Raw genomic sequence first — 27,100 nt, forward strand, 5'->3', positions numbered from 1 at the left:
GAGATGTTTCTTGTTTCTTGAGGTGGGATTGTATTGCTATAAACTTCCCTCTTAGAACTGCTTTTACTGCATCCCATAGGTTCTGGGTTGTCGTGTTTTCATCGTCACTTGTTTCTAGGTATTTTTTTATTTCCTCTTTGATTTCTTCAGTGATCTCTTGGTTATTTAGTAGTGTATTGTTTAGTCTCCACGTGTTTGTATTTTTTACAGATTATTTCCTGTAATTGATATCTAGTCTCATAGTGTTGTGGTCAGAAAAATACTTGATACGATTTCAATTTTCTTAAATTCACCAAGGCTTGATGTGTGACCCAAGATATGATCTATCCTGAAGAATGTTCCATGAGCACTTGAGAAGAAAGTGTATTCTGTTTATTTTGGATGGAATTCCTATAAATATCAATTAAGTCCATCTTGTTTAATGTATCATTTAAAGCTGTGTCCTTATTTATTTTCACTTTGGATATCTGTCCATTGGTGAAAGTGGGGTGTTAAAGTCCCCTACTATGATTGTGTTACTGTCAACTTCCCCTTTTAGGGCTGTTAGCATTTGCCTTATGTGTTGAGGTGCTCCTATGTTGGGTGCATAAATATTTACAATTGTTACATCTTCTTGGATTGATCCCTTGATCATTATGTAGTGTCCTTCTTTGTCTCTTGTAATAGTCTTTATTTTAAAGTCTATTCTGTCTGATATGAGAAGTGCTACTCCAGCTTTCTTTTCATTTCCATTTGCATGGAATATCTTTTTCCATCTCCTCACTTTCAGTCTGTACGTGTCCCTAGGTCTGAAGTGGGTCTCTTGTAGAGAGCATATATATGGGTCTTGTTTTCGTATCCATTCAGCCAGTTTAAGTCTTTTGACTGGAGCATTTAATCCATTTACATTTAAGGTAATTATTGATATGTATGATCCTATTACCATTTTCTTAATTGTTTTGGGTTTGTTTTTGTAGGTCTTTTCCTTCTCTTGTGTTTCCTGCCTAGAGAACTTCCTTTAGCATTTGTTGTAAAGCTGGTTTGGTGGTGCTGAATTCTCTTAGCTTTTGCTTGTCTGTAAAGGTTTTAATTTCTCCACTGAATCTGAAGGAGATCCTTGCTGGGTAGAGTAATTCTGGTTGTAGGTTTTTCTCCTTCATCACTTTCAATATGTCCTGCCACTCCCTTCTGGCATGCAGGGTTCTTGCTGAAAGATCAGCTGTTAATCTTATGGGGATTCCCTTGTATGTTATTTGTTGTTTTTCCCTTGCTGCTTTTAATATTTTTTCTTTCTACTTAATTTTTGATAGTTTGATTTATATGGTCTTGGCGTGTTTCTCCTTGGATTTATCCTGTATGGGACTCTCTGTGCTTCCTGCTCTTGACTATTTCTTTTCCCACATTAGGGAAGTTTTCAACTATAATCTCTTCATATATTTTCTCAGTCCCTTTCTTTTTCTCTTCTTCTCCTGGGACCCCTATAATTCAAATGTTGGTGCATTTAATGTTGTCACAGAGGTCTCTGAGACTGTCCTTAATTCTTGTCATTCTTTTCTCTTTATTCTGCTCTGCAGTAGTTATTTCCACTATTTTATCTTCCAGGTCACTTACCTGTTTTTCTGCCTCAGTTATTCTGCTATTGATTCCTTCTAGAGAATTTTTAATTTCATTTATTGTGTTGTTCATCATTGTTTGTTTACTCTTTAGTTCTTCTAGGTTCTTGTTAAATGTTTCTTGTGTTTCCTCCATTCTATTTCCAAGATTTTGGATCATCTTTACTATCATTACTCTGAATTTTTTTTCAGGTAGACGGCCCATTTCCTCGTCATTTGTTTGGTCTGGTGGGTTTTTACCTTGCTCCTTCATTGGCTGTCTGTTTCTCTGTCTTCTCATTTTGCTTAACTTACCGTGTTTGGGGTCTCCTTTACGCAGGTTGCAGGTTCGTAGTTCCTGTTGTTTTTGGTGTCTGCTCCCAGTGGCTAACGGTGGTTCAGTAGGTTGTGTAGGCTTCCTTGTGGAGGGGACTGGTGCCTGTGTTCTGGTGGATGAGGCTGGATCTTGTCTTTCTGGTGGGCAGGACTGCATTCAGTGGTGTGTTTTGGGGTGTCTGTGACCTTGTTATGATTTTAAGCAGCCTCACTTCTAATGGGTGGGGTTGTGTTCTTGTCTTGCTAGTTGTCCAGCATAGGGTGTCCAGAACTGTAGCCTGCTGGTCTTTGAGTGGAGCTGGGTCTTAGCATTGAGATGGAGATCTCTGGGAGAGCTTTCGCCATTTGATACTACGTGGAGCCGGGAGGTCTCCGGTGGACCAATGTCCTGAACTTGACTCTCCCACCTCAGAGGCTCAGGCCTGATACAGGGTCAGGGCACCAAGACCCTGTCAGCCACACAGCAAAATTCACAGCTGCTTGGATTCCCAAATGCAGAATAAAGTCCTTTAAATCTGAGGGCCCAACCCAGACGCCAGCTCTCTGGTAGTGGATCCTGGACATTGGTATTCATCATGAATCCTCAGCTCTTCTGCGGCAAACAGCGGGCAGGACGAACGTGGTGGCAGTCTTTGCTCCCAGGGAGGATGGGAACAATTTTACTTTATTTTTGAAAAATAATTAAGATACTAACATTGTATGTCTTCGTAGGAAAAACTAAATTTTGAGATTTTCATTGCAAGATCTAACTAGAAATAGACTTTATCCAAATGGAAACCCATTTCTGGCCTAATTAGATATGTTCTAATATGTATGGATAACTTGGCTGACATTTACGTTTTAGTAATGATTTAAGTAATTTTCTCTCAACACAAGTGTTCCTTTCATACATTTATAACCTGTTAGTTGTCACTGAAACTAACATGGTGGATGGTTAGACTCTGGCACATCGATGATGATATGCTGATTTCAAAGTTCAAATTCCTAAGTTAAAAACTGTGCTCCAGGTTCAAGCATTTGGTCCTTGATCGACATCAGCTGACCTCTTCAGAGCACAACACAAGTGGCATCACACAGCACAATTCTGTTGACAGTCCTTGCTTATAACTGATGGAATTGTAGGTACTTACTGTGGCATGGCTCCAGGTTTTGATTTGAATGCTGAACTTTCACTGTCAGAATCCGTTGAACTGGCACCTGAGTGGAAAAAAAAAAGATGTAAGTAATGTCTATAATTGCTTCCAAAAGTAATGCTCTTCACTCAGACAATAATGTACAAAGTCTTATTTTGAAATAGAGAATGGTTCAGACCATTTTTACTCACTGTTTTTTCAGATAATTATTTTAAAAAAGAACTACCAAGAAAAGCTTTCTTCAAAGCAGTATGGGTTTAGTGTCAGATTTACTATCAGTTTCATTTTTGTCCCTTTGGCCATCATAACCACACTTTTAAATGGCTTATCAACTATGAAATAAATGTATGTGTGTCTGTGTGTAGAACATCCATAATTTTAAACTTCAGCTCTTTCCCAGAAGATTACATGGTGTGGATTATCAATACCTTCATTTCTCATTAATTAGGAGATGCTTTCTGACTCTGATATGGCTTCATTCTTGAATAGGAGGGTTTCTAATTTTGGATCACTCCTTCCCAAATTCATCTGCTTCGTTACTGTGTTTAAATTATGGTTCACCTTGTTGGATTTTTAGGCCAAAATGCAAACTGTCCTTACATTTTAATGCTCGTGTATTTTGTGACAAGAGATTTTAGGTAACACTTTAAATAACTGTGATGGTTCAAAGTACATTCTTTTTTTTAAATTTATTTTTGGCTGTGTTGGGTCTTCATTGCTGCACGCAGGCTTTCTCTAGTTGTAGCAAGCAGGGGCTACTCTTTGTTGTGGTGTGTGGGCTTCTCATCGCAGTAGCTTCTCTTGTTGCGGAGCACGGGTTCTAGGTGTGCGGGCTCAGTAGTTGTGGCTCACAGGCTTAGTTGCTCCACGGCATGTGGGATCTTCCTAGACCAGGGCTCAAACCCATGTCCCCTGCATTGGCAGGCGGATTCTTAACCACTGCACCACCAGGGAAGCCCCAGAAGTACATACTTGATACTTCTTTTATGAGACATACTTAACTCAAGTTATTTAAATTATCTATTTAAAATATTTTAATGTAAAATAATACACGCTTATAGAAAAGCAACCAAGTAGCACAGAATTGTGTGATATAATAGTGAAGACCAGTAGGTCCCTTCCCTGGTACCATTCTGCACACGCTAACAGTCTGGCCTATATTTTTCAGATAAATTGAATGTATTAACAAACATACAGTGGCCTCCCCTCTTATGGAAGGGAGATAACGTTCCAAGACCCCAAAACCATGGATAGCACCAAATCCTGTTAGTACTATTTTTCCTAAATATACACACCTAAGATAAAGTTTAATTTGTAACTTAGGCACAGTAAGAGTTTAACAACAATTACTAATGATAAAATAGAACAAATATAACAATATAATCATAATTATAAAAATGATAATAAAGTTATATGAATGTGGTCTCTCTCTCAAAATATCTTATTATACAAATTTGATGTCTTTTCTATCTTAACTAAGCACTTATGCACTGTGGCTGTAACTTTTAGGGTTTGAGGCACGACAGCAAAACTAACATGGATTTCTTTTTCCTTCTTCACAACCTGTCGGACAAAAGATTTGTTCTTACAGTATATCTTAGCAGCCTCAGCATACTTTTTTTTTTTTCTTTTCTTTCCTTATTAACTTTCACCTTTCACTTGAAGCACTGCACGGCTTCTCTGGCATGTCCAAACTGCCAGTATCACTCCTCTGGTGCTTTGGGGCCATTTTCAGTATCAGTAAAATCAGGGTCAGTGAACACGAGCGCTGGGACAGTCAGCATGACAACCTAGGTGACTAACAGGCAGCACACGCTGAACAGAGGGATGACTCACATCCTGGCAGTCAAAGCTGAGGCAAGTAATTTCATCACACTGCTCAGATGGCAAAATTGAAAACTGATCATTTATTTCTGGAATTTTCCATAAAATATTTTTGGATCACAGTTGACTGTGGTAACTGAAACTACAGAAAGTGAAACCTTGGATGAGGGGGGATGGCTGTATATTTGAGCATGTATTTGTACAAATGGAATCACACTACATGTGCTTTCTTTTTGTTTTTTAACATCTTTATTGGAGTATAATTGCTTTACGTTGTTATGTTAGTTGCTGCTGTATACTTGTGCTCTTTGTAGTTGGTTCTATTTGCCTGTTGATGCATTGAGAATGTACACGTTTACCTAATTCTCTTGCAAGAGTGCCTTGTGCGCCCTCCCGTGACTGTTCTCTACCATGGCTTTCCTGCTATTACTGATGGTAAAAGCCCTGCTTAGGTGACTGCAGGGTGCCTGTGGTCCTTCCTATTTATTTCTACAGCAATCCCCAGTCCTGGACCATCACGGCACACAGACCACCCTGTCCTCCCAGCTCCCTCTCTCAAATTTGTCTTCATCTATGTCAGGTTAATTTTCCTGTAACACACCTTTCCTGTTTAAAACAAAATAATAAACTTAGATGACCTGTGAGTTCTTCTCAGTAAATTAAGTCTGCTATTTCCACTAGTCTCGTGCACACCCAGCTGTGTAACGAGGATGCTGGAGTGAAGTGCACACCCCTCCCTGCCCTTGGGGAGCTTCCATTCTATGCAGACACAGACGCAGACAAATAAACGCATGACGTGGTGGTTAGTGAAATGGGACGGCATAAAGCTGGGGGTCCGGGGAGGGATGGGAATGCAGGGTGCAAGGGAGCCTCTGCCAAGAGGGGCTCCGGATAAAGACCAGAGGAGCGGAGAGCTCCCCTTCCTGGCCTCTCCCCACGCCTGAACCTTTAATTACATCGTCCGCTCTTGTGGGAAGCGCCTACAGGGTCCCTCCTTGATTTCTATCCTTTCTGACCGGCCCAGACATGTTCTGTGCTGCCTCTTCGGAGCTGCTCAGCCACTCAGGACATCACACCTCTGAGGACTGGACTGAGGTGTGGCCAGGAAGGGCGCACCCATTCTGAGTAGTGCCATGTGCCTGGCCATCGGCTGGCTTGGCGTTCGGTCATTACGATGATGAGCCTCCCTAAAAGGGGAAGCTGCGTCCAACTACAGACCAGAGACCCGAGGAACCAGGGAGGGGAAGGGGCTGCGTGAGGCCACGGGACTGCACGGCAGTGGCCCAGGGTCTGAACTTGAGGCCCCGGCTCCCCCAGACCACGCGTCCCTGCCCCCAGCCGCCGTCTCCGGTGCTCAGGGCAGGCCTGTGACTCTGCTGGGATGAGTGACGGGGGGTGAGTTGGGGGACGAGCGAGCAGCTGCGGGTTTGGGGGGGTGGGGGAAGGCCAGGGACACAGGGTGGGTTTGCACACCGGCCAGCGCGGCTGGACTTGGTGTCTGGGCACGAGCGTGGTCGAGGGGCAAACTACCTGTGCAGGAGGAGCTAGGGAAACCGAGCAAGACAAACAGCAAAGCAGCCAAACCAGGTGACAGACAAGGAGGAACGCCGGCACCCCCGCAGGCTGGGGTCAGCAGGTCACGGCGGCCCGAGAGCGGGCAGCCCCCCAGACCCCAGAGAGCCCTCGGGAGCAGGCAGGCCCCAGGGACGGCACCAGAGACACTCAGCGGCCAGAAGCCGGGGAGAGGAGTAGCTATTCTTCATCCGATTCCCAACGTTTAGATCATCGGGAAAATCCCCTCTGATGATTAAAAAGCCATTATTGCTTTCACTCTTTTTTTGTGGCTTTTTCCTCACTGACTTGCCGGGAAACAAGGACCAGAGAGGTTCACGTCCACTGGATAAGGATGCGTTTGCTGTTTTTTGCACACCTGACCGAGCCTGCTAGGATCTCAATGTCACCTCCCACCTGGTGTGGGGCCAGAGCTGCTCTGCAGGCCCCTTTCCCCCAGGGCGATCCCCTGACTCCCTTTCTGCCCCCACCCCTCGGTCCCCAGCTCTGCACCTACTGGGCAGGGGAGAACACCCCTGGCTCAGGGGGACATTCATCCGTGTCTGTTTCTCAAATCCCATCTGAAAGGGGCAGGGCCCCAGCACTTGTGGTCACCCCCTGCCCGTCTGCTCATCGACTGTTCACCTGCCTACAGGTCACCTGTGTCTACGCTGTTCTCCACACAGTGAGGAATCGATGCTGGTGGTCCCTGAGCTGCTCTAGTGATGGAGAGCAGGCAGGAAAGCCACAACCGTGAGCCTCCCATCTTGCCTTTAAAAGGCGCTCCCTCACCATTTAAAAAACTTACCCCGTATAATACTTCCTTGTAGGAAAAGACCCAGAAAATGCACAACAGCAAAAATTAAAGAAAAAAATCATTCGGAATACCACCACCCAGACACGTTGGATCGTATCCTGCTGAAGTTTACCCCTGTGCACATATATAATACATATAATATTATGATGTAATACTGTTCAATTTCTGCTTTTTCCCCACTCAATACATTGCGAAATGCTTTTCCACGTTAATAAACGTGCTTTATAGTTTTCTAATACATTTGTGGCGATTTACCAGAATTTGTTTCATTCTACTATCAACAGATATATTTATTTCCATTTTAAACATCTCCCCAGAAAGGGGTGTAAATACAGATACAGTCGGCCCTCCATATCCACAGGTTCTGCATCTGTGGATTCAACCGACCGCAGGTCAAAAAATATGTATACATATAATGCCAGAAAGTTCCCCAAAGCAAACTTGCCTTTGCTGCCCCCCAGTAACTATTTACATAGCATTACATTAGGTATTATAAGTAATGTAGAGATGATTTAAAGTTTATGTAGGCTATATGCTAATACTCTACCATTTTATATAAGGGACTTGAGCATCCTTGGATTTTGGTTTCCCGGGGGGTCCTGAAACCAATCCTCTTGCGGATACTGAGGGATGACTGTATGTCAAAATGCCCATTTCCCCCATGTTCATGGAAACACCATGTTTTAATTATTTTTATTTTTGTCAGTCTAATATCTTCCTTAGTAATATAGAAAAAGCTGTATTTCTGAGTGGAAGCAAACTGAATACAGCTTCAACTTCAGAAAACAGGAAGTCTTCCTAAAAGCAGGTATTAACCATTAAAAAGAACTATCTATTTATCTTCCTTTCTTTATATTTACATTTTAAGTCCCTGAGTGACTTTAGTGAATCCAGCCATGGAGTTAAGTTAGTTCATCGTTTGGTCCACGTTTGCTTTTCAAAATTAAGGCGTAAATACACACTGCTCCCCACTCCCACTACTCATTTTTCCCCCTCTCCTTTCTCAGTGGCTATAATTACCAGAAACAATCATTTGCTGTCTCAGATAAGAGTAATTGAAGCAATGCCAATGATTTAAAAATGTATAAATGATGAATGACTATCAAAGCATTAAAATGAGTTTTAAAGAACTGCAATGACAGGCATAGATGTTCGTGACGGATTAAATTAAATTAAAAAAATATATACCAAAGAGTATGTAGAATATAATATACACATTTAGATAAAAGATTGAACAATAAAAATTTTAAGAGTGGCAGACACAGGGTGGTGGGATTACACATGACTTTTATAGCTTTATTTCCATATTTTAGATTTTTTAAAATGAAAATGTGCTATTTCTGTAACAGCAACAATAGCTCACACTGTGTGTCAGTCCCCCTCTAGGGGATTAACTCACTCATTTCTTACGAGAACATCAATTTCTCCAGGCAGAGATGGAGAAACTGAAGCAAAGGGCCATCCAATCGCTGTTCTGGGTCTTGGAGCTGGGAGCTGGGCTGGCCAGAAAATACCAGGAAAGATATTTAAAAATGAACACTGTGGAGAATGGGCAAAGCTGAGCTTAGACTCCGTCAGCTTCTCACAGCAAGCCTTCCGGATCCAGCAGAAGGAACCTTTCGCTCAGAGAGGTTGTGTCCTGCTGCAGCCACAGGGACCGCTCCTCGTATAACATTTCCACGTACTTTGAAATGTCACTTAAAAGGGGCACACGTCTTATCTGATTGTGACAAGCTTGGAGAACCTACAAATAAACACCACACGGGGTCTGCCGGCGTGCGCCACGCTCACAACTCCCGTCCTTCCCCGCCGTCTTTACGCCGTCCCCTCCTCCCCCACCCAGCTCAACCCCCCGACCACGGGGTCAGGGTTGGGTGTAACCCAGCTTCTTCATCGCACACTTGGGAGCCCCCCTCCTGCCCCCTTCGGGGCTCCCCGAGCTGTAAAGACCTGTGCCGTCCACGACAGGGTCAGGAGGGGCGGCAAGGACGCACCCATGGGATATCCACGTTTAGTTCTCGTGTCTGTGCTCACCGGTCCCATTTCTGCCCCGCAACTGCTGAGAGCAGCTCTCCGCCACCTGCACACTGTGGGCGGAGGCCGTCTCCTTCTCTTCTTCCAGGAACTGGCTCCCTGGCATCTCACACTCCCCCCCCCCACACCCCTGCAGGATCTGCGTTTTCTCACCTGGACCGTTTTCATCAGCATGGAAATATACTCTAGAAATTCTGCTACAAAAACCCACAGGCACACAGGCTCACAGAGCATCCTGACCCGGTGCTCCGGTCCAGGTACCGGCCCCTGGCTCTGTGGGTGCTTAGGCAGAACCGCCCTGGCGCCCACCCACGCGTTCCCGGGCGTCCCTCCGGGTCCCGCAACGCGCGGCGTTGGTCCCTCCAGGCTCTCCGGGCCCCTCTTACCAACGTGCCCCACAGCATCCACACCTGCCCCTCCTTGTCCTCGGCGCTGGCCCCTGGCAGCGGGGGGCCCGAGCTCGCCAGCCCTCCGCCCTCAAACACCGACCCGCTCCCCCAGCCTCCCCGCCCCAGGGCCCTCGTCTCACGCTCCGACGCCGGCACCGCCTCCCGGGGCATCTTCGCGTGGGGAGGGTCGCCCAGGCTCAGACGCGGTCCCGCCCAGTCCAGTGTCTTCAGTTACCATCTACATCCTGAAGCTCCAAGTGCACGTCCTTGCCCTGGGCGCTCGCTGCACCCGCGTGGCTACCTGCCCACACCTGTGTCCACTCGGCCGTCCAAACGCGGGTGTGCAAACGATCACCTACGTCCCTCTGTGCCCCAGCCCACTCCTCGCCCCCCCTACAGACGACCAACGGTGGAGCCGAAATCCACGGGGTCTGCTCGTTCCCGCGGCCCCTCAGCCCACACCTAAGCCGCCATGTGGCTTTGCAGTCGGCCTGCCTCTGCCGCGTCTCCACGGCGCGCTCCCGCAGCCCCGCCATCTGCGTCCGGTTCTGCCCCGGCACGCTGCTCACTGGGCTGCCGATGACAAGCCAACCTTCAGTTTGAAATGTAAATCAGATCATCTGACTTTTCAGTTTAAACGCTCCACAAGTGGCGATTTTCGGTAGAACAAAGGCCGGCCGGCTAACAGCGACCACAAGGTGGCACGACCCGCGTGAGCTGCCTGCCGCCCCGCTGCACCCCTCCGCGCCCCTGGGCACACCCGCCCCTCCAGCCAAGCCTCGCCCCCACTTCTGTCTGCAGCACTTGCCCCATCGGCCTCCCCATCGCTTCCTGTCAGAGCCCAGACTGAGGGCGGATGTCACCTCCTCAGGGAGGCCCTCCTCCCCCTACCCTCAGCCACCTTCCTTCTCTTCCCAGCACCTGCTGGCTGGGGCTGGGGTTGTTTATGAGGGGGGCCCGTCCCTCCTCTCCTGGAGTGTCCGCGCAGCAAGGACCGAGGCCTGCCTGTCCTGCCAAGTGTCCCCACCCAGTGCCTGGCCCACCGCCTGCCTTCCAGGGGCCCTTCAGTGAACACGTGACCAACGACCAAACGCCCAGTGACGTCCTGAGATGTTCCAGGCACACATCCCAGGCCCGTTACTGGATGCAGGTGGCGACCCTGATGCCCCAAGATCTGAGGTGCCTCTGCAGTGTCCCCTGTGGCTCTTCAGACTTAAGGGGTCGCACTGACTGGGTTTAGTCCTTGAGGCCCAGGGGAGCGTGAGTGTGTGTGTGAGGCCTGGGGCCCTACAAGTCTCCCTGAGCTGCCGTCTCCTCGGCCACAGAATGGGGTGATTTTTGTAAGGATTAAATGAGATAATCCAGGTGAAAATGAAGACCAGGGCTCGGTTCCTAGTTAACACTAGGAGATAAAAGTTAGTTCCTGGTTTTGGGGTCTTTTTTTTAAAAAAAGTATTTTATTTATTTATTTTTGGCTGCATTGGGTCTTTGTTGCTGCGCACGGGCTTTCTCTAGTTGCGGAGAGCAGGGGCTACATTTCGTTGCGGTGCCGGGCTTCTCATTGCAGTGACTTCTCTTATTGCGGAGGACAGGCTCTAGACGCATGGGCTTCAGGACTCGTGGCATGTGGGCTGAGCAGTTGTGGCTCTCAGGCTCTAGATTGCAGGCTCAGTAGTTGTGGCTCACGGGCTCTAGAGCCCAGCCTCAGTAGTTGTGGCATGCGGGCTCAGAAGTTGTGGCTCTCAGGCTCTAGAGCACAGGCTCAGTAGTTGTGGTGCACGGGCTTAGTTGCTCTGCGGCATGTGGGATCTTCCCGGACCAGGGCTAGAACTTGTGTCCCTGCACTGGCAGGCGGATTCTTAACCACTGCGCCACCAGGGAAGCCCCTTAGTTACTGTTCTTAAACTGAAATTTCCTCGATATCATTCTAAAAGTTGCTGCACAAGGCAGTGAAATTTAGACAGTTTCCAACTAGTAGGTTGTTAAACTTTTAGGGACGGTTTCCTCGAGGTTTTTAAATCTATAGAAAACTTCCTACCCTCTGGTACCCACCTCCACCCCCATACTGCACGCTGACGTAGCAATAGCAATGTGGTTTAGGGACAACAGAGATACTCCTAGGTCTAATTTAGTGCTGCAGTAAGAAAACATAAACACGTCTTCCTTTCAGTCATAATAGGAGCCTAAGAATTTATGTGAAATTCTCTCCCATTTCATGTAATTGTTCTTAGGGATAAAAATACACCAAAATCAGGCTTTTAAAAAGTTATCACCCATATTTCATGGGGACGATGAGCCAGTTTCCTAACGCACTTTCCAGGAGGCTTAGGAGGCTGATGCTTAAGGGCTCTTTATTCCGGCTCTGCCCAGACCCCTCCTCTCCTCAGCACAAAGATCTGAAGCCAGACCCACAGCTGGTGGGCCGTCGAAGCCAGTGCAGGGCCCTCAGGTGCAAAAAGGGACACTGGGAACACCCGCCACCTCTGTGGAGCCCTGCGCGTGGACCACATGTGGCACGTAGAACTGGGGGTGCTTTTCCCATGTTAAGTAGCTCATGCAGAGACCCCAAAGGCAGGAGAGGACTGCACTGCAGGGGCTTCTACCTGGCAGAGCTCAATTTAATGAAATAAAGTGAAAGACCATGGCATGCGTGTTTTGGACCTCCAGAGTCAGATGCTGAAGTGGTTTCCAAGGCAGAGAACTAGTTCCTCTTACTCTATGAAAGTTAGTGTGTCTTATATACCTTGCAGTTAATCTTTTAAGTTCATTTGTATCCTTATAACACTTTAGATATCTGTCATATCACTTATAACATCACTTATTTTATATTCTTTTTTTAAAAACGTGTCCATCTCTGCTGTTGGATTGGGAGCTCCTTGATAGCAGGGCCCATCCCCATCATATCTGCGCCCACGCTGTCTGGCACAGAGCAAGGCCTTAATAAATGTGGCTGAATCGAGTTGGTAGACTAGTACGTAAAACTGACGTGATTTAATGTCTGTAGTACAGAACCAGTCCACACTGAAGTACCCATTTCTAGCAATCTTGAAAGCAAATAAAGCATTTAATTTTAAGCAGTTCTAGTTGAACTTGGTTTTGGAAGACAAATCTGACCATCATTAGCAACGGGTTTTGTTCTGTTTTGTTTTTTAACGGAAGTTTAACTTTCCTCCTCTGTATTCTAACATGCTTCAAGAAGTTTGCTCCACAGCCAGCCCATGACCGATACTCACTCCTCGCTTACTAAATGCTAAAAACCTTTTTGCCATTCTTTTCCTGTTCATTTAGCACTTTGAGATACACGTGACATAGCGAATAGGATATGGGCCCTGGAGCAAGACGGACTGGGTCCAAATCCTGGAGTGACTTTGAACAGGCCCCTTTCACCTCCCCAGGCTCAGTTTACCCGTGTGTAAAAGGGGACCCTGATAACACCGCACAGGCTCACGGTGAGGTTTAAATGACCACGTCTGCACGTGTGTATACACGTAAGTGCCATGTAGCAGCACTTATTGTTAATACAGAAGGTTTGCTCTTGTTAGCAGGACAAGGTCCCCGAAGGAGCTCATAGATGCTTTCAAAGACAATGTAGGGGACCCTTTTATTAAAAGTAAAGGCACATAGTTTTAGTTGGCAGTAACAGTTACTTCTAAAACTAATTTTTTTTTTGGCCAGTTCTTACAAGGGCTATAAATAATGGTTCACATCTTGCTTTCTTCTACTTTAAAAAACAAAGAAACTTAGTGCTATTAAAGAGTAAAAAAAATTTAGTAAAAAGATGAAGATGAAGGTAGTGGAGACCTCGAGGATTTCAATTTTCTCTCTGTGTTCCAACTACTATTTTTAAATGCAAGCAATTACAAGGCTACTCACCAATTTATGGCTTTAGGGACATAGAACACTGGTGTTTAAGCCACTTCCAACTTAAGTGATTGATATTGATAAACATGCAACAGTGATGTAAACTATATACTTTGACAGCAAGTTTTCTAATTCCCTATAGGCTGAGTCTCGTCAAAAATGAATTGTTAGAACAACAGAGATATTCTACTCTCTGCCCACCCCTCTTTAATGCAACATTGATTCTGGAAATTTTTTCACCTAGTGATTGCAAGTTCATGATACACTTAGCAGAAATAGCAGCATCCTATCAAAAAAGGAAAAGTTCTAGAATTAAAAAAAAATGAGAACATTAAAAAATATTCAACCACTTAACACCTCTGTGAATGATCTCCTAAGTCTTTTAGAGTTTAACTTTGGTTGATAGGTCTAGTATTTTAATATGTCCACATTCTTTGTCCACCAGAGAAACCAGAAATAAGTTGGACACGTAGTATTCTAAATAAATTCACATAGTTGAAATGTTTTAAATGAAAAGGAACAAATGTTGACATCAGACCTTGTCGACGTAGACATACACCCACGTGTCAGGGCCACTCGATTTATCTGTCCTGGAGGACAAATGAGGTTTGACTCACAACGTTGGGAAATCACGTGCACAAGAAGCAATGGGCCCCTGCCCACTCGGCACCGCACGCCTCCACCCCACACCCCTGGGTACCTTCAACGAACACCTCGGCAGATGTGGTATCAGAGCCACCGGGGTTCGCGGCCAGGCAGGTGTAGCGCCCTGTGTCGTCCTCAAAGGCCTCGGCTATGACCAGCGTGTGCAGGTCGCCCCCGTCCCAGCGGATCTGGATGTCGGGACTGTCGTGCAGCTCGATCCCCTCACAGAACCATCTGCTGGCCAAACGGAAGTCGCAGGACAGGAGGGAGAGAAAGGAAAAGGGGACGTTTAAAATAATAAAGCAGACGTGGAAGGCGAGATGCTGTGTAACGAGATGCCTGTCTGATAAAAAAAAAAAGGCTTGTGTCCGTGTTACTGACCTTACTAAATGCTATTACATTTGAGACCATGAAATGCATGGCTGGACAATTCCCATGGGTTTTCTTTGCACAGCACCTTGTACATTTCATCAACCTGGAAATAAGGGACATCATCACACTGGGAAAGACCATTCCAGTTACAGAGTGAAAGGAACACAAGTTCCCAGAGTCCTACAGAAATGTTCTGTCACCAGCGCCTCTCACGGCTATTACGATTTTATCTATCGTTCGTATGTAAAGAAACACATGAAAGTAATATAAACATTGTGCGCAAAATACTTAATGTACAGTATCAAGGGAGACACTGTCATGTTACAGACCCTGGGCAGCAACGTTCCTGTTGACCTGGTCAGCTGGGCTTAACGCCTTCCACATTTCTGATATTTAGAGAACCTTCCAGCAGCGTGCCCGGCCCCCATGACGCGGGCAAGGGCAGCAGTGCTCTGTGATTCGTTCTTGCTGGTCTCACCCCTTCCCATCGACCAGGCCCTTGGTGTGGGAGGTGGCAGGTGGCCAGACTGTTTCTGTGCGGGTTCCCCCTCACACCCTTTCCTTTATTCCCTGAGCACCTCAAACTCTCAACAGGAGTTTTACAAAAAAACACGAAGCTGCCCTAACCCTCCTCCCCACAAATGTGATTTAGTTTTAAAGAAATACGAAGGAACGTGCCACTGACAACTAAAAGGATTGAAGTCTCTGGGACAGAACTGTCCATTCAGCTCTTAATCAGCACTGAGACATTTTCCCTGAGGCTGATTCTCTATAAAATTCTTTGGACTCGGCATCCTTTTTATGTCAGTGAAAACTAACCTTTTCTGCATTTAGATAGCATAATATAGGCTTCTGTCTATATTTAGTCTGAAAGTTAAGTTAGTAAAACAAGCCAGTTTGCTAATACTTAGCATACTAACTCCAGAAACTATATTAAAAAAAATAAGTACGGGGTATTTGGAAAAGAACAGACATGACTTCGGCAATTAAAAACCATATAAAAAACCCAGCCAACTGAGCCTCTACGCAATGCAAGGTATATTGCTTTTGAGGCAGCTGAGAAGGGCGGTATTTCATGATGCTGAGGAGTCTGTGATTTCCTTTGTTTCCGTAAAGTCTTGGAGAACATTCTGGCCGAGAACCATTTTCTAGTCCCTTCTTCTCTGCTCTTTCCACAATCACAGTCCAGATCCTCACCCCTCCCCCGCCCCCCCCCCCCCACCCGGAGAACTGTCTATGGCTTCAGTGTTACTTGACCTGAAGCCTTTTGATCGATCTCTTCATCCCTGGCAAGCTATGGGTTCTTTACCCTGTGGCAGGTGAAAGCACTCGACACTCTTCCCTACATGAATCATTCCCTAAACTTTAGATCTTTATTGTCAGCTTTCCTGTAATTTGGCCCAGGTTTTCTTTTCTATCATGTTCCCATATGAATCCTGTTGCTGTCAAATATCTGCGTGGATTTCTCGTTTCCTGTGCAGCCCGCATGCGTGACCTGCTTCCTCTCTGCTCCCTGCAGTTCTCCCCCCACGCTCCGTGCTCATCCCACCCTGGAGCCGCTCTCCTCACAAGCAAGCGAAAGGTGCCCTTCAACAGATTCAGTCCTACTGAGCACACGCGTGCTGGGCATCTTCCACGTGGACGGCACCACGTCAGGTACTAGAGGCCACGGGAAGAGTCGAGCCCGGTGGACTCTGGAACCAGCCAGAGTCTAGGGGTCTGTACGTTACCGAGGGTGAGTTACCCTGACATAAAAAGATAAGAACCAACTGTCAGAGGGAAAATACAGCATGAAAAAACCCAATTAAGGTTTAAAACAGAGGACGATTAATTGCCTTGGTTAGATAAGCTCCTTGGGACACCCCTGCCGGCCACCCCAGGGCTGTGACACCCTGACCTCAGGCAGTGCACACAGCCTGTCGGCCACCGCCTGCCTTCCTGAGGCCCGTGAGCCAAAAACTGGTTTCCATGTTTTTAAAGGTTAGGAAAAAAATCAGAAGAAGAGTATTTTGTGACACATGGAAATTATATAAAGGGCAGATTTCAGAGTCTATAAATAAAGTCTTGGGGGATCACAACCGTGCCCTTGAACTAACACAGTGTCTGTGGCCACCTTCGTGCTGCAGCGACAGCTGGGTTGGTGGGACAGACTGCATGACCCACAAATCCTGCAACAGTTATTATCTGGATTTTACAGGAAAAGTGTGGTCCTTGGACCAGTGGCATCAGCACCATTTAGGAGCTTGTTAGAAATGCAGAATCTCTGGATGTCTCGCAGAAAACTAAAAATACAACTACCATATGATCCAGCAATCCCACTCCTGGACATATACCCTGAGAAAACCATAATTCAAAAAGACACATGCACCCCAATGTTCATTGCAGCGCTATTTACAATAGCCAGGCCATGGAAACAACCGAAATGTCCATTGATGGATGAATGGATAAAGAAGATGTGGCACATATATACAATGGAATATTACTCAGCCATAAAAAAGAATGAAATAATACCATGTGCAGTAACATGGAAGGACCTGGAGATGATCACAGTAACTGAAGTAAGTCAGACAGAGAAAGACAAATATCCTATGATATCACTTATATGTAGAATCTAAAATATGACACAAATGAACTTATCTATGAAACAGAAACAGACTCACAGACATAGAGAACAGACTGGTGGCTTCCAAGGGGGAGGGGGTAGTGGAGGGATGGATTGGGAATTTGGGGTCAGCAGATATAAGCTTTTATATATAGAATGGATAAACAACAAGGTCCTACTGTAGAGCACAGGGAACTATATTCAATATCCTGTGATAAAACATAATGGAAGAGAATACTTTTTTTTTTTTTTCCTTTTTTTGCGGTATGCGGGCCTCTCACTGTTGTGGCCTCTCCCGTTGCAGAGCACAGGCTCCGGACGCGCAGGCCCAGTGGCCATGGCTCACGGGCCCAGCCGCTCCGCGGCATATGGGATCCTCCCAGATCGGGGCACGAACCCGCATCCCCTGCATCGGCAGGCGGACTCTCAACCACTGCACCACCAGGGAGGCCCGGAAGAGAATACTTAAAAAAGAATATATATATATATATATGTATATCTGAATCACTTTGCTGTACAGCAGAAATTAACACAACATTGTAAATCAACTGTACTTCAATAAAAAAATTAAAAATTTAAAAAATGAAAGAGACGCAGAATCTCGACCATCATCCCAAGCCCACTGAGCCGGTTCAGACCCCAGTGATTCACATTCACGTGAAGGGGAAGGAGTTCCGGTCTGTCACGCGTGGACCAGGCCAGCCTGCAGCACGGGGCCTGCATCATCACTTCTGGAGCAGAGAAACCGTAATGTATGTGTTCTGTATCTGCAAAAAAATGTTCTGTTTGTTCCTCTCTCCTCTACACTCAAAAAACTGTAGGCTTAGGCTTATTCACTTGACAATTGATACTATGTCACTTCCTATCCTCCGTGGTGTTTCTTTATATCATTATTTGAGACCTAATGCATTTAGGCCTTACTTCCTCATCCCGGAAATGGACTCTCATTCATTGATCCATAGTGTACTGCACCTAGTTGGTGCTTTAAAAATACTTACTACCTGCCACTTGTTACTTTAGAATATGTTGCCCAAGAAAAAAACAAATGGTGAAGGCTCTGTGGCCTAACAGATTTGGAAGATGCTACCTATTATATACATGTATATGTATATATCGCTCCTTCATGTAATTAAGATTTTCTTATTAAAGGCCCTCAGAAGTCCTGCAGAAAACTAATTAGTTTCACGTTGTTTAATCTAGCATTCATTCATCTTACATGGCCATGCGACTCTCATTTTGCATCTCCTAACATCCCGTGTGTATGTTGCACGATGCTTTTCTGGCACATTCATCCCATAGAGCCTGCAGTTTTTAAAAAATGAATTAAAACCAATTATAATCTGGGACTTCCCTGGTGGTCCAGTGGTTAGGACTCGGCGCTTTCACTGCCATGCCCCAGGTTCGACCCCTGGTCGGGGACCTAAGATCCTGCAAGCCGCATGGTACAGACAAAAAAAAAGAGACCGATTATAATCTGAGCAAAATGATGATAAGTGTAAGGACATGATCTGCAAGCACAATACAGTACGTGATCTACACTGAACACTGGCAGAAAGGGTCAGGTCCAAACGCACTCCGGCCACAGCCTAACACACCCACCTGGTCTTGGGGACGGTGCCCCGTGACACCAACACGGCACGTGGTGACGTGGGTGGTGCCTACAAACCCCAGGGGTGACCCGGCTTTGGCTGTTTAAACACTCATGCTTTTTGTCCTCCAGCTCCACAGATGACATTTTTAAAGCATCTTAGGTTGTAGCACGTAGAAGAAATAGCACAGACGAAAGACAACATTTGTCTAAATCAGGCAGCAAAAGCCTAAGACTTAACGTGAGCCATTCTGTGGCTTCGACACCGTCAGGGAAAGTCAGAGGGTTACGGGCCCAGGACCTGCCACGGGGCCAGTTCTACACTGTCGGGATGGGGGCTGTCAGGGTGTGGCCTGGGGGAGGGGAGAGGCTGCAGATATCGAGATGGGGGCCTCCCTGGGGCACCAGGCTGGGCCCATGGCTCCAGTCACTGTTCAGATAAACGTGTGTCTGGTTCACGGCTGGAGCCGCAGTGGCCTCGCAGGGATATTCAGCAGAGACCACAGGAAAGTCGTTCGCCTTCCTGGTCCAGGCTCTTCATCTGAGGACAGGAGACCTCGCTATAAAGCTTCATAATTCTGGGGTTCTTGGTGAAATGAAAAGGTTGTATATTTAGTGAATGCATGAAAAATATTTCACGAAATGATGTAGGAAATTATTTGATGAAAGGTGTAAGTCATGAACGGCTTTGCTTCTTGGAAGGGTCCGAGGATATCGCAGTGTTTCTGAGGCTATGCACCCACGTCGGGTCCCTGAACATATGGGTGGATTCAGCACCTTGTCATGACCCCCACTGAGTCCTTCACCTTCAACGGAATGAGCTCTGCCCCTGCCTTTCTCTCCCACGAGGACAGAGGCTTCGGCGGGGCCCGGCCTCACGGCCGTGCTCACGCAGCTCCCCAGGGCTGTAGCTCCGGCCCCGCGTCTGCCCACGGCACCCACTTGGCACGTCTTTAACCGTCTGTGTTTCTGACGCTTTGACGTGCTGGCCTGGCTGACCCTGGAGACATGGCCCCTCCCAGGGCTGCCGGTTCCTGGAGATGGTAAGTGACACCTTCAGGCCCTTTGCCAGTGAGACTCACCAACCCAGAGCCCATCCCCCACCCCCCGCAGGCCCTCCCACTCGGGCCACTGTCCACCTGCTCTAGTGCCCAGAGCGAGGCGGTGACAACCAGGAAAGCCCCCAGTCCAGAGCCGGTGGCCCCATTCAGAGCAGCCCCGGGGCCTCCCCCTGCCCCACCCACCAACCCTTCCTGCAGGGACACAGTGAAGGCCCCCCTCCCCTTCCACTCTGCCTCCCGACCCACCCTGGGGACCCCCTGTCCTCCCCCGCCCCATGGCGCAGGGCGCTCCCTGCTCTGGGGCCTGTGAGTAATACAAGCGTTTCCGAGGCACCTCCTGCTGACCTGTCGGCCTCACCACACCTGAACGATGACAACTCAGGCCCTTTCATACACTGACCTCATCAGAGAAGGATGGGCTTACAAATGAAGACGGGCTGGAACAGACACACCGCTTAAAGAACACCTAGGGTCGTTTTTGTCCTCCGGGGTGAGGATCTGGACTCAACTGCCTCTGAAGTAATGTGCCTTGCATTCTGTAGATGCTCAGCTGGCTGGGTTTTTTTTTTTAATTCCCGAAGTCGTATCTGGTCACATCTGCCTGAAGATGTCCACAGAGGGAAGCTGATCTGCTCCCACCTCCTCAAACTGAAGCGCAGTTACAAGGCACAGCATGAAACTCAAGATCATCAACTCCACCACGCCTATAGCAGAGGAGGAAACCAGTCGTCTCCAGTCTTCTGTGGCCGGTCACAGACACATCACCTTATCTGACCTAAGAAATCCTGAAGGTTTGAAGTCTGGACACCACGAGGTAGCGGATGAGCTAAAGTCACTTTATTTCATTACATTTCTTAACGTTTCCATCAGCTTCCGGGCAAAGAACTCAAAACACTTAGTATTCTTTAAAGAAGAGGTAAAAGGGCTGTTGATTCCGTTTTGACCTGCAATTTCGCCTCCAGTAAATTCTTACCGCTAGAGCCGCTTAAGACAAGCTACAACGTAAACACACAAAATGAATGCAGCCAAGGTGTGGGGGAGGCACTCCGCCACGCCCCATCCTGAGGCAGACATCATTAACAGATCAGAATGTCTTCAGCTAGTGGAACCGAGGGCCTCGGAGTGGCAGGCTACACAGTAACTGAAGCACAAGTCTGTAATGGAACACACTGCTATCCTCACCTTGGTCTCCTAGAAAACACATTTCACTTCCCTCCAGATCCTGAAAGCTGCTTCTACTGATTACAAGGTGAGAGTGGAAAGAGACCTTGGTTGAGATGCAGCTGTATGGAGACATGTCCTGGGCTAAGACAGAGCCTACTCGGGTAGAATTCCGCTGAAGGGCACCTGGACATTTTTTCATCCCATTTCTAATACCTGGAAGCCATTTATTTAGTGGACAGGACACTGGACAGCATATTAGAAAATCAAATCCAGGTATCTATATACCCATTCTGTACCTCTGATAAATTTCAGCTTCCTGTCATACTGCTAATCTGTTACTATAAAATGGTAAAAACGTATAATACAATCTCACAGTTAGGATGAGGAGGTGATACCATGTTTGGGAACAGTGATAGTTCTTAAGGGCTTATTTGATTCAAATGAAGGGAAAGAGAATGAATACTTATTAAATGCCTATTATACGCTATGTGCTTTGCAAATATGGCCTCGTTTTACCTTCCAACAACCCTGTGAAGTAGCTGTCATTGTGCTGAAGATACAGGTGGCTCCCATTTATCTACAGAACATGGACGATTAAATCCAATCTGCACATTTCCTTTTCCTCAATACTTGTAGTTTCACCTTTCATGGAGCTTTTTGCTATGGATAGAAACAAGCTGTAACAAAGTTTCCTGGTTCTTCCTCTAATCTCTGTGGAGCCACTAAGCTGCTATGTAATTGCCACTCGACAGCAGCTGAGAAGCAAACCTTGCCCATTGGTGTGCCTGGTAAATCGCCAGTGAAAAGAATTAAGAGATGCTCGCGTCACAGCAAGCCAGCTGAGACCGGTTGTCAGATTTTGAGGCCACTAAATGGGGTATGAAAGTAACCCTGCATTACTTAGAAATAAAATATAAACGGGTTAGGAGATGCAGTCTCATTCATTCATCCATTCACTCATCAAGCAATCATTTATTCATCCATCAAGGGGCTTTACTGCACTTAAATTCCAACCCAGGGACAGACCAGGGTACAGATGGCAGATGAACCGGGTTTTTCATCTCATGAGACTAGTAGTAGGGAAAACAGAGAAGAAATTCCAATTATAGACATCAGCTCATCTAATGAAATTAGGTTTTCCTACCACATGGAAGCAGGTGCTGCTTCAAAAATCTTTAAAGATTGGTTATAGCCTCCAGCTTACAGATTCAGCTTGCTATGGATAGAATACTTAGGTTGAAATCAATTTATTAGAGACAGAATAGTGTTGATGGACTTCGTGAGTCTTGAATTTTTCCTTTTTATTCATAAAGGATTATAACACGTAGGAAAAAAAGGACTGCAGTATTTAAAGCTCCATAGGATGGCATATTTCTTTATATTATTCTGTGCTGGATTTTGAAATCAACGTTTTAACATACATATACATGTATATTTCTTTTTGTTGCCTGTCTTTTTCTCCTCAGGATATTTTTTCAAACGTTCCAGCCTAAAAATTAGACAGTGCCAGAAATTCAAGGTTTCTGTTATGGCACCAGCAGGATGTGGTAGGATTGAAATTCAAGAAGGTGTTTTACACAGAACAGTTTCCTATTTAATTGTTCACTTTCTACATTTCAAGGTGAGGTTAAATGTAATGGCTGACTTGGTCTGAGTCCGATGTTGGAGGAGAATGCCTGCATCTGACTGCAGTCCTGGGAACTCTTCCGTTGGGGTGGAGAGGGATCAGGAGAATAAGTAAAATCAGGGGCATCGCAGCTGCTTCTGAGCAAGCGGCTGTCTTTGGAGACCACCAGAGGTTTCCATTTTGGACAGCGTAAGACAATTTTAGAGTTTACAACGTGGCTTGCCTTGTTTCCTGCCCTTCTGACCCCTGGCACCTGGCAGGCTGGCTAAGAACTGCATACTGGAGCTGGGATATACGTCTGGGCAAGCTCAGAACACTCGGGTGTTCCAAGACAGGGAAAGAGTGCTGGTTTTTATGACAATAAATTCGACTGCTAAATGAGAGGAACTAACAAATCCACTGGCAAAGTAGAGTTTATACTTCCCAGCATGGGAGATGGATAGTTTATGTTAAAAAACCACATACAGCACCACTCGGCTTCCAAGCTGACTGGTAATATCTACTCTAGTACTATCACTTAAAAGGAAATATAGATTTCAGGACTCACAGTTTCTTTTGGTTGTCCTTATTTTTCTGTATCACAACGATGTGTCATGGAAATTTTCTGCACCCTGTATTTTAAACATGTGGCTTTTAAAACGAACAAATCTGACTTATAAAACTTACAAAGCTTCATCAGTGGAGCGTAGCTAACATTCTCCAACGTTGCTCAGGAAAACGGTAAATCTCCGAAGTCAGTTAACTGAAACAAGGAGGCCTTATGAAATGAAAGCCTTTAAAAACAGTTGAGTTTTCATTCTCTCTTACAAGGCAGTTCCCTTACGCTCATGGGGAAACCGAGTTACATTCAAAGTTTTCTGCTTTGCTTCTCCACTGATTCGTACTTCTCAGAAGAAGTCTTCTTCCAAGGGTGTCAGTGGTGATCGCACAAAGGCAGATCCAGCCCACAGCGGCCCCTTCTCCAAAGCGCAAGCAGCCACATGGCTTCATGCAAGCGTGTGCTTGGAGAAAAGGAAGAAACCGGCTTCTTTCATGCTAATGTAACGGAAATAAAGGGTAGAGAAAACACCAGGGACAGGAGTGGTTCGGCAATGGTTCCGTTCTCCAGGTGCCCCTTCTCCCAAAGGAAAGGCAGCTCTGCCCTGCGCTGGAGAATCACCAACATGAAACTGGCAACCTCTGCCCAACGTGAACCCCGCTCATGCCTACGCTCACAGGCAGGCCATCTGCCAGTATCCCACTTCACGCATCCTCAATTAAGCACCAATCAATTTTTATGGAGCAGTTTTTGTCTTGTCACCAAAGATTTCTTAATTCTTTACATGTGTTCCCATGAACCACAAGACACACCATGTTTATTCTGTCGAGTGGATTTATAGGCAGACCAAAGTGAAGTTATTCCTTGGCTAAATCTACTACGGCTATAATTTCATGACCGCTTAGCTTGAGGGCCAACAGCTAAATCTGTGTGGACAACAGATGTACTTTAACCTTATGGTCCAAAAGAGACCAATAAATAGATTGATGTTTTGAAATTCAAAGCCCAGGAAATGACAAAATAGATTGTGAACTGAAACCAGACTCACGTCTAACAATTCAAATCTCTAATCATCACTTTATCTCCCAAGACAGGAAGATAAAAGATGCGGGGTGGCAGCGGGGGATCAAGTAGCCCAGATAAAATGAAACTTCAAAAATAATTTGACCTTGTTTTGTTCTGACCATGAGAGGTCGCCTCATGTCTGGACACTGTGAACAGGCAAATATTTCATCACTGTCCCTAACACACAACCGTAAAAATAGGCAAGTGGAATTTACACCAAGTCCGTGTGCTGCCAGAAGCTGTTAAAACCTCAGGCTGCTTCTAATCGGTTCCACACTGAGAGGGTAGTTAGTGGATTAGGGCTGGGAGTCTGCAGTCCGGTTCTGGTTCCGCCTGGTCCATAGACCAGCCCAGCTGAACAAGACCCAGTCCTTCCGTCTTTGGGGCTGAGCTTCCTTGTTTGTGAGGAATGAACTAGACCCGCGTTTCCTCCAATGTGTCCCTAGAAAGTAGTTCTGCAGCCAGTGGGCAGATACCGTTGAAAAAGGCTTCTGCGGCCTATAGGTTTATGGAACACCAGGGAAACAAAGTTAAACATCTGTTTTTACTATATAACTTGTTAGCACTGTGTGCCAATGTGCACTGAATTTCCAAGACGGAAAGATGGCAGGCATCACTCTCAATCCTACTGGACCACAGAACACGGGCCTCGAGGATGAGGTTGAAGATTTAGTGGGATGTGGACACACACTGGGTTGAATCATCACTCAGATCCCATCTGACCCTAGGACGGTGACATCTGATACCTGCCTACCCTTTATGACTGCCTCTTCCAGTGCCCATGATGGCATGAGTGAGATGCCTCTTTTTCCACCAGCCCCAGAATGGGTTGAGTCCCTCTCTGGGCAGCCACTCCCAGCTGGCTAGACTTGGCCCCTGAATCGAGACATATTTGCCATGCTTGATTTAACAGGCTGTGTTTAAACATCATTTTCTTAGGAGTCGATGTGACATGCTGATTGCTATAACCTCCCAACTATCCCTGACTATTAACTCTAAGAATTTTCTTTCCCCTTTTTTTCTGACAAGCTGCCATTTTGCCATGGCACATGAAGTTACTGGGTTTTCCCTGCCTTTGGAAAATGCTCAAGGTGACCATACAATATAATGTCCAAGGCAGGGCATTTCTGAGTGAAATGACAGGAGCACACAGGGACTGTGGCCGGCAAAGCAGTGTAGACTTCACTGCCAGAGCAACGTGAAAGTGTGACTTTGGCTTTAGTGGCTATTTTGACTCTGTAAATGGGATTCATTCCCACGAGTGGACAAAAGCAAGTGTCACGGAACACGAGGGGAGAAAGGTCCCCAAGTCTCCTGTAGCTCATTCACAAATTCCCAGGTTAAAAAGTAGGTTCATCCTCACTGATCATCCATGCAAGCACAAAACGCAGTCAGCTTGACCTGACAAGTCGCTTCAAAGCTACCTGCGTGATGAAAACACGCTGGATGTTTCCAAACCTTCCAAGCCTGGGAGCCTGGAGGAGACGGCTTCACCAGACAGCAGAGGTGCAATTTCAGCTACTTTGTTGCTGCAGGTACAGCATGTAATCATTAGCTATTGTTGTAGCTCCAGCTGCACTCCAAAGGGGATAAAGTGGGAGGTGGTTTAATAGAAACACAGTCTTCTGTGCTTCTGGAACTTGTCCATTCCATACAACGATTGCCTCGAAATTAGGAAATCCCAAAGGGACTAAAACGAAGGCAGGGCCGGGGCAGCGGGCCCTCCTGCTTCCTCGACCCCACAGATGGTGGAAACACACACAGAACAGTTCTGTTCCGGCTCCTGCAAAGCCCCCGAGTTAACTGCGTCTGACAAACCACGACACTGAAGACGGCTTTCCCCCTGGCGGGCGAACACCCCTCCTCAAAGCAGAGGTCCGGGAGACCTCACCTCCAACTCTTCCCAGCGTGTGAGGTGGCCCCCGGTTTCCAGCCGTGATGGTGCTGAGGGGCAGAAGATGCAGGGGCACCCCTTTCTGGAAAAGCTGCACCTTTCAGGGCTGAAAGGGCTTCCTTCTCTGTCTCCCGTCTCATCCCCAGCGAGCTGCAGCCGCACGGGGAATGAGAGGCAGCCCCGGGCAGGCGGCTCCTGGGCGAGGCTGGGGGCTCAGGGCCTCCCGTACCTCGAGCCTCCCGAGCCTCCGTGAGGCTGACGTGGGCGCCGAGGAACCACAGACACTTGGAAAACAGAGCGCGCGTGTGTGAAGTTCACGCGCGTGCCGGCCCGCTCAGGGGCCCTGTGCACACACGGGGCTCCAGGGTAAGTTTTTCCCAGGCGACACCCGGCAAAGCCACCCCATCCCAACGCTGTCCCTTGAGCCCACTCTGTGTGCCTTCCAGCCGCGCGTGCAGACGCCAGCTTTCCAAGGAGACATTCGATCACAGAGGGGTCAGGGGTGGAAGGAAGCTCACTGCTGGCAGGGGGTCTGCTCCGTCAGCAGCAACTAGACACAGAGTGCCTTCCGCGTGCAGTACACACAGCCACACACACACAACCACACACAGAACCACATACAGCCACAACCACACACACACACAACCATACACACACACAACCACATACAGCCACAACCACACACACATACAACTATACACACACACTCACACACAACCATACACATACTCAACCACACACACACACAACTATACACACACTCACACACAACCATACACATACTCAACCACACACACACCACACATACACACAAACACAGAACCACACACACAACCACACACACAAACCACATACAGCCACAACCACACACACATACAACTATACACACACACACACATAACCACACACATACTCAACCACACACACCACATACAAACACACAACCATACACAACCACACACAACCACACATACACCACACATACAAACACACAACCATACACACACAAACACATACAGCCACAACCA

At 46.7% G+C, this 27,100-nt stretch overlaps 1 protein-coding gene across 1 annotated transcript in view; it reads right to left on the reverse strand.

Annotated features, from left to right (window-relative positions):
- PALLD (palladin, cytoskeletal associated protein) overlaps positions 1 to 27,100 on the reverse strand; it is a 380,643-nt gene that overhangs the window by 219,412 nt on the left and 134,131 nt on the right. Inside the window, exons 2-3 of the mRNA XM_060102703.1 lie at positions 14,217 to 14,395; positions 3,038 to 3,104 (exon numbers count right to left, since the gene is read on the reverse strand). Of these exons, the coding sequence (XP_059958686.1) occupies positions 3,038 to 3,104; positions 14,217 to 14,395 (246 nt within the window). The remainder of the gene's footprint in view (positions 1 to 3,037; positions 3,105 to 14,216; positions 14,396 to 27,100) is intronic.

The sequence above is a fragment of the Mesoplodon densirostris genome, chromosome 6 (assembly GCF_025265405.1).
Source record: "Mesoplodon densirostris isolate mMesDen1 chromosome 6, mMesDen1 primary haplotype, whole genome shotgun sequence".
Classification (NCBI taxonomy): Eukaryota; Metazoa; Chordata; class Mammalia; order Artiodactyla; family Ziphiidae; genus Mesoplodon; species Mesoplodon densirostris.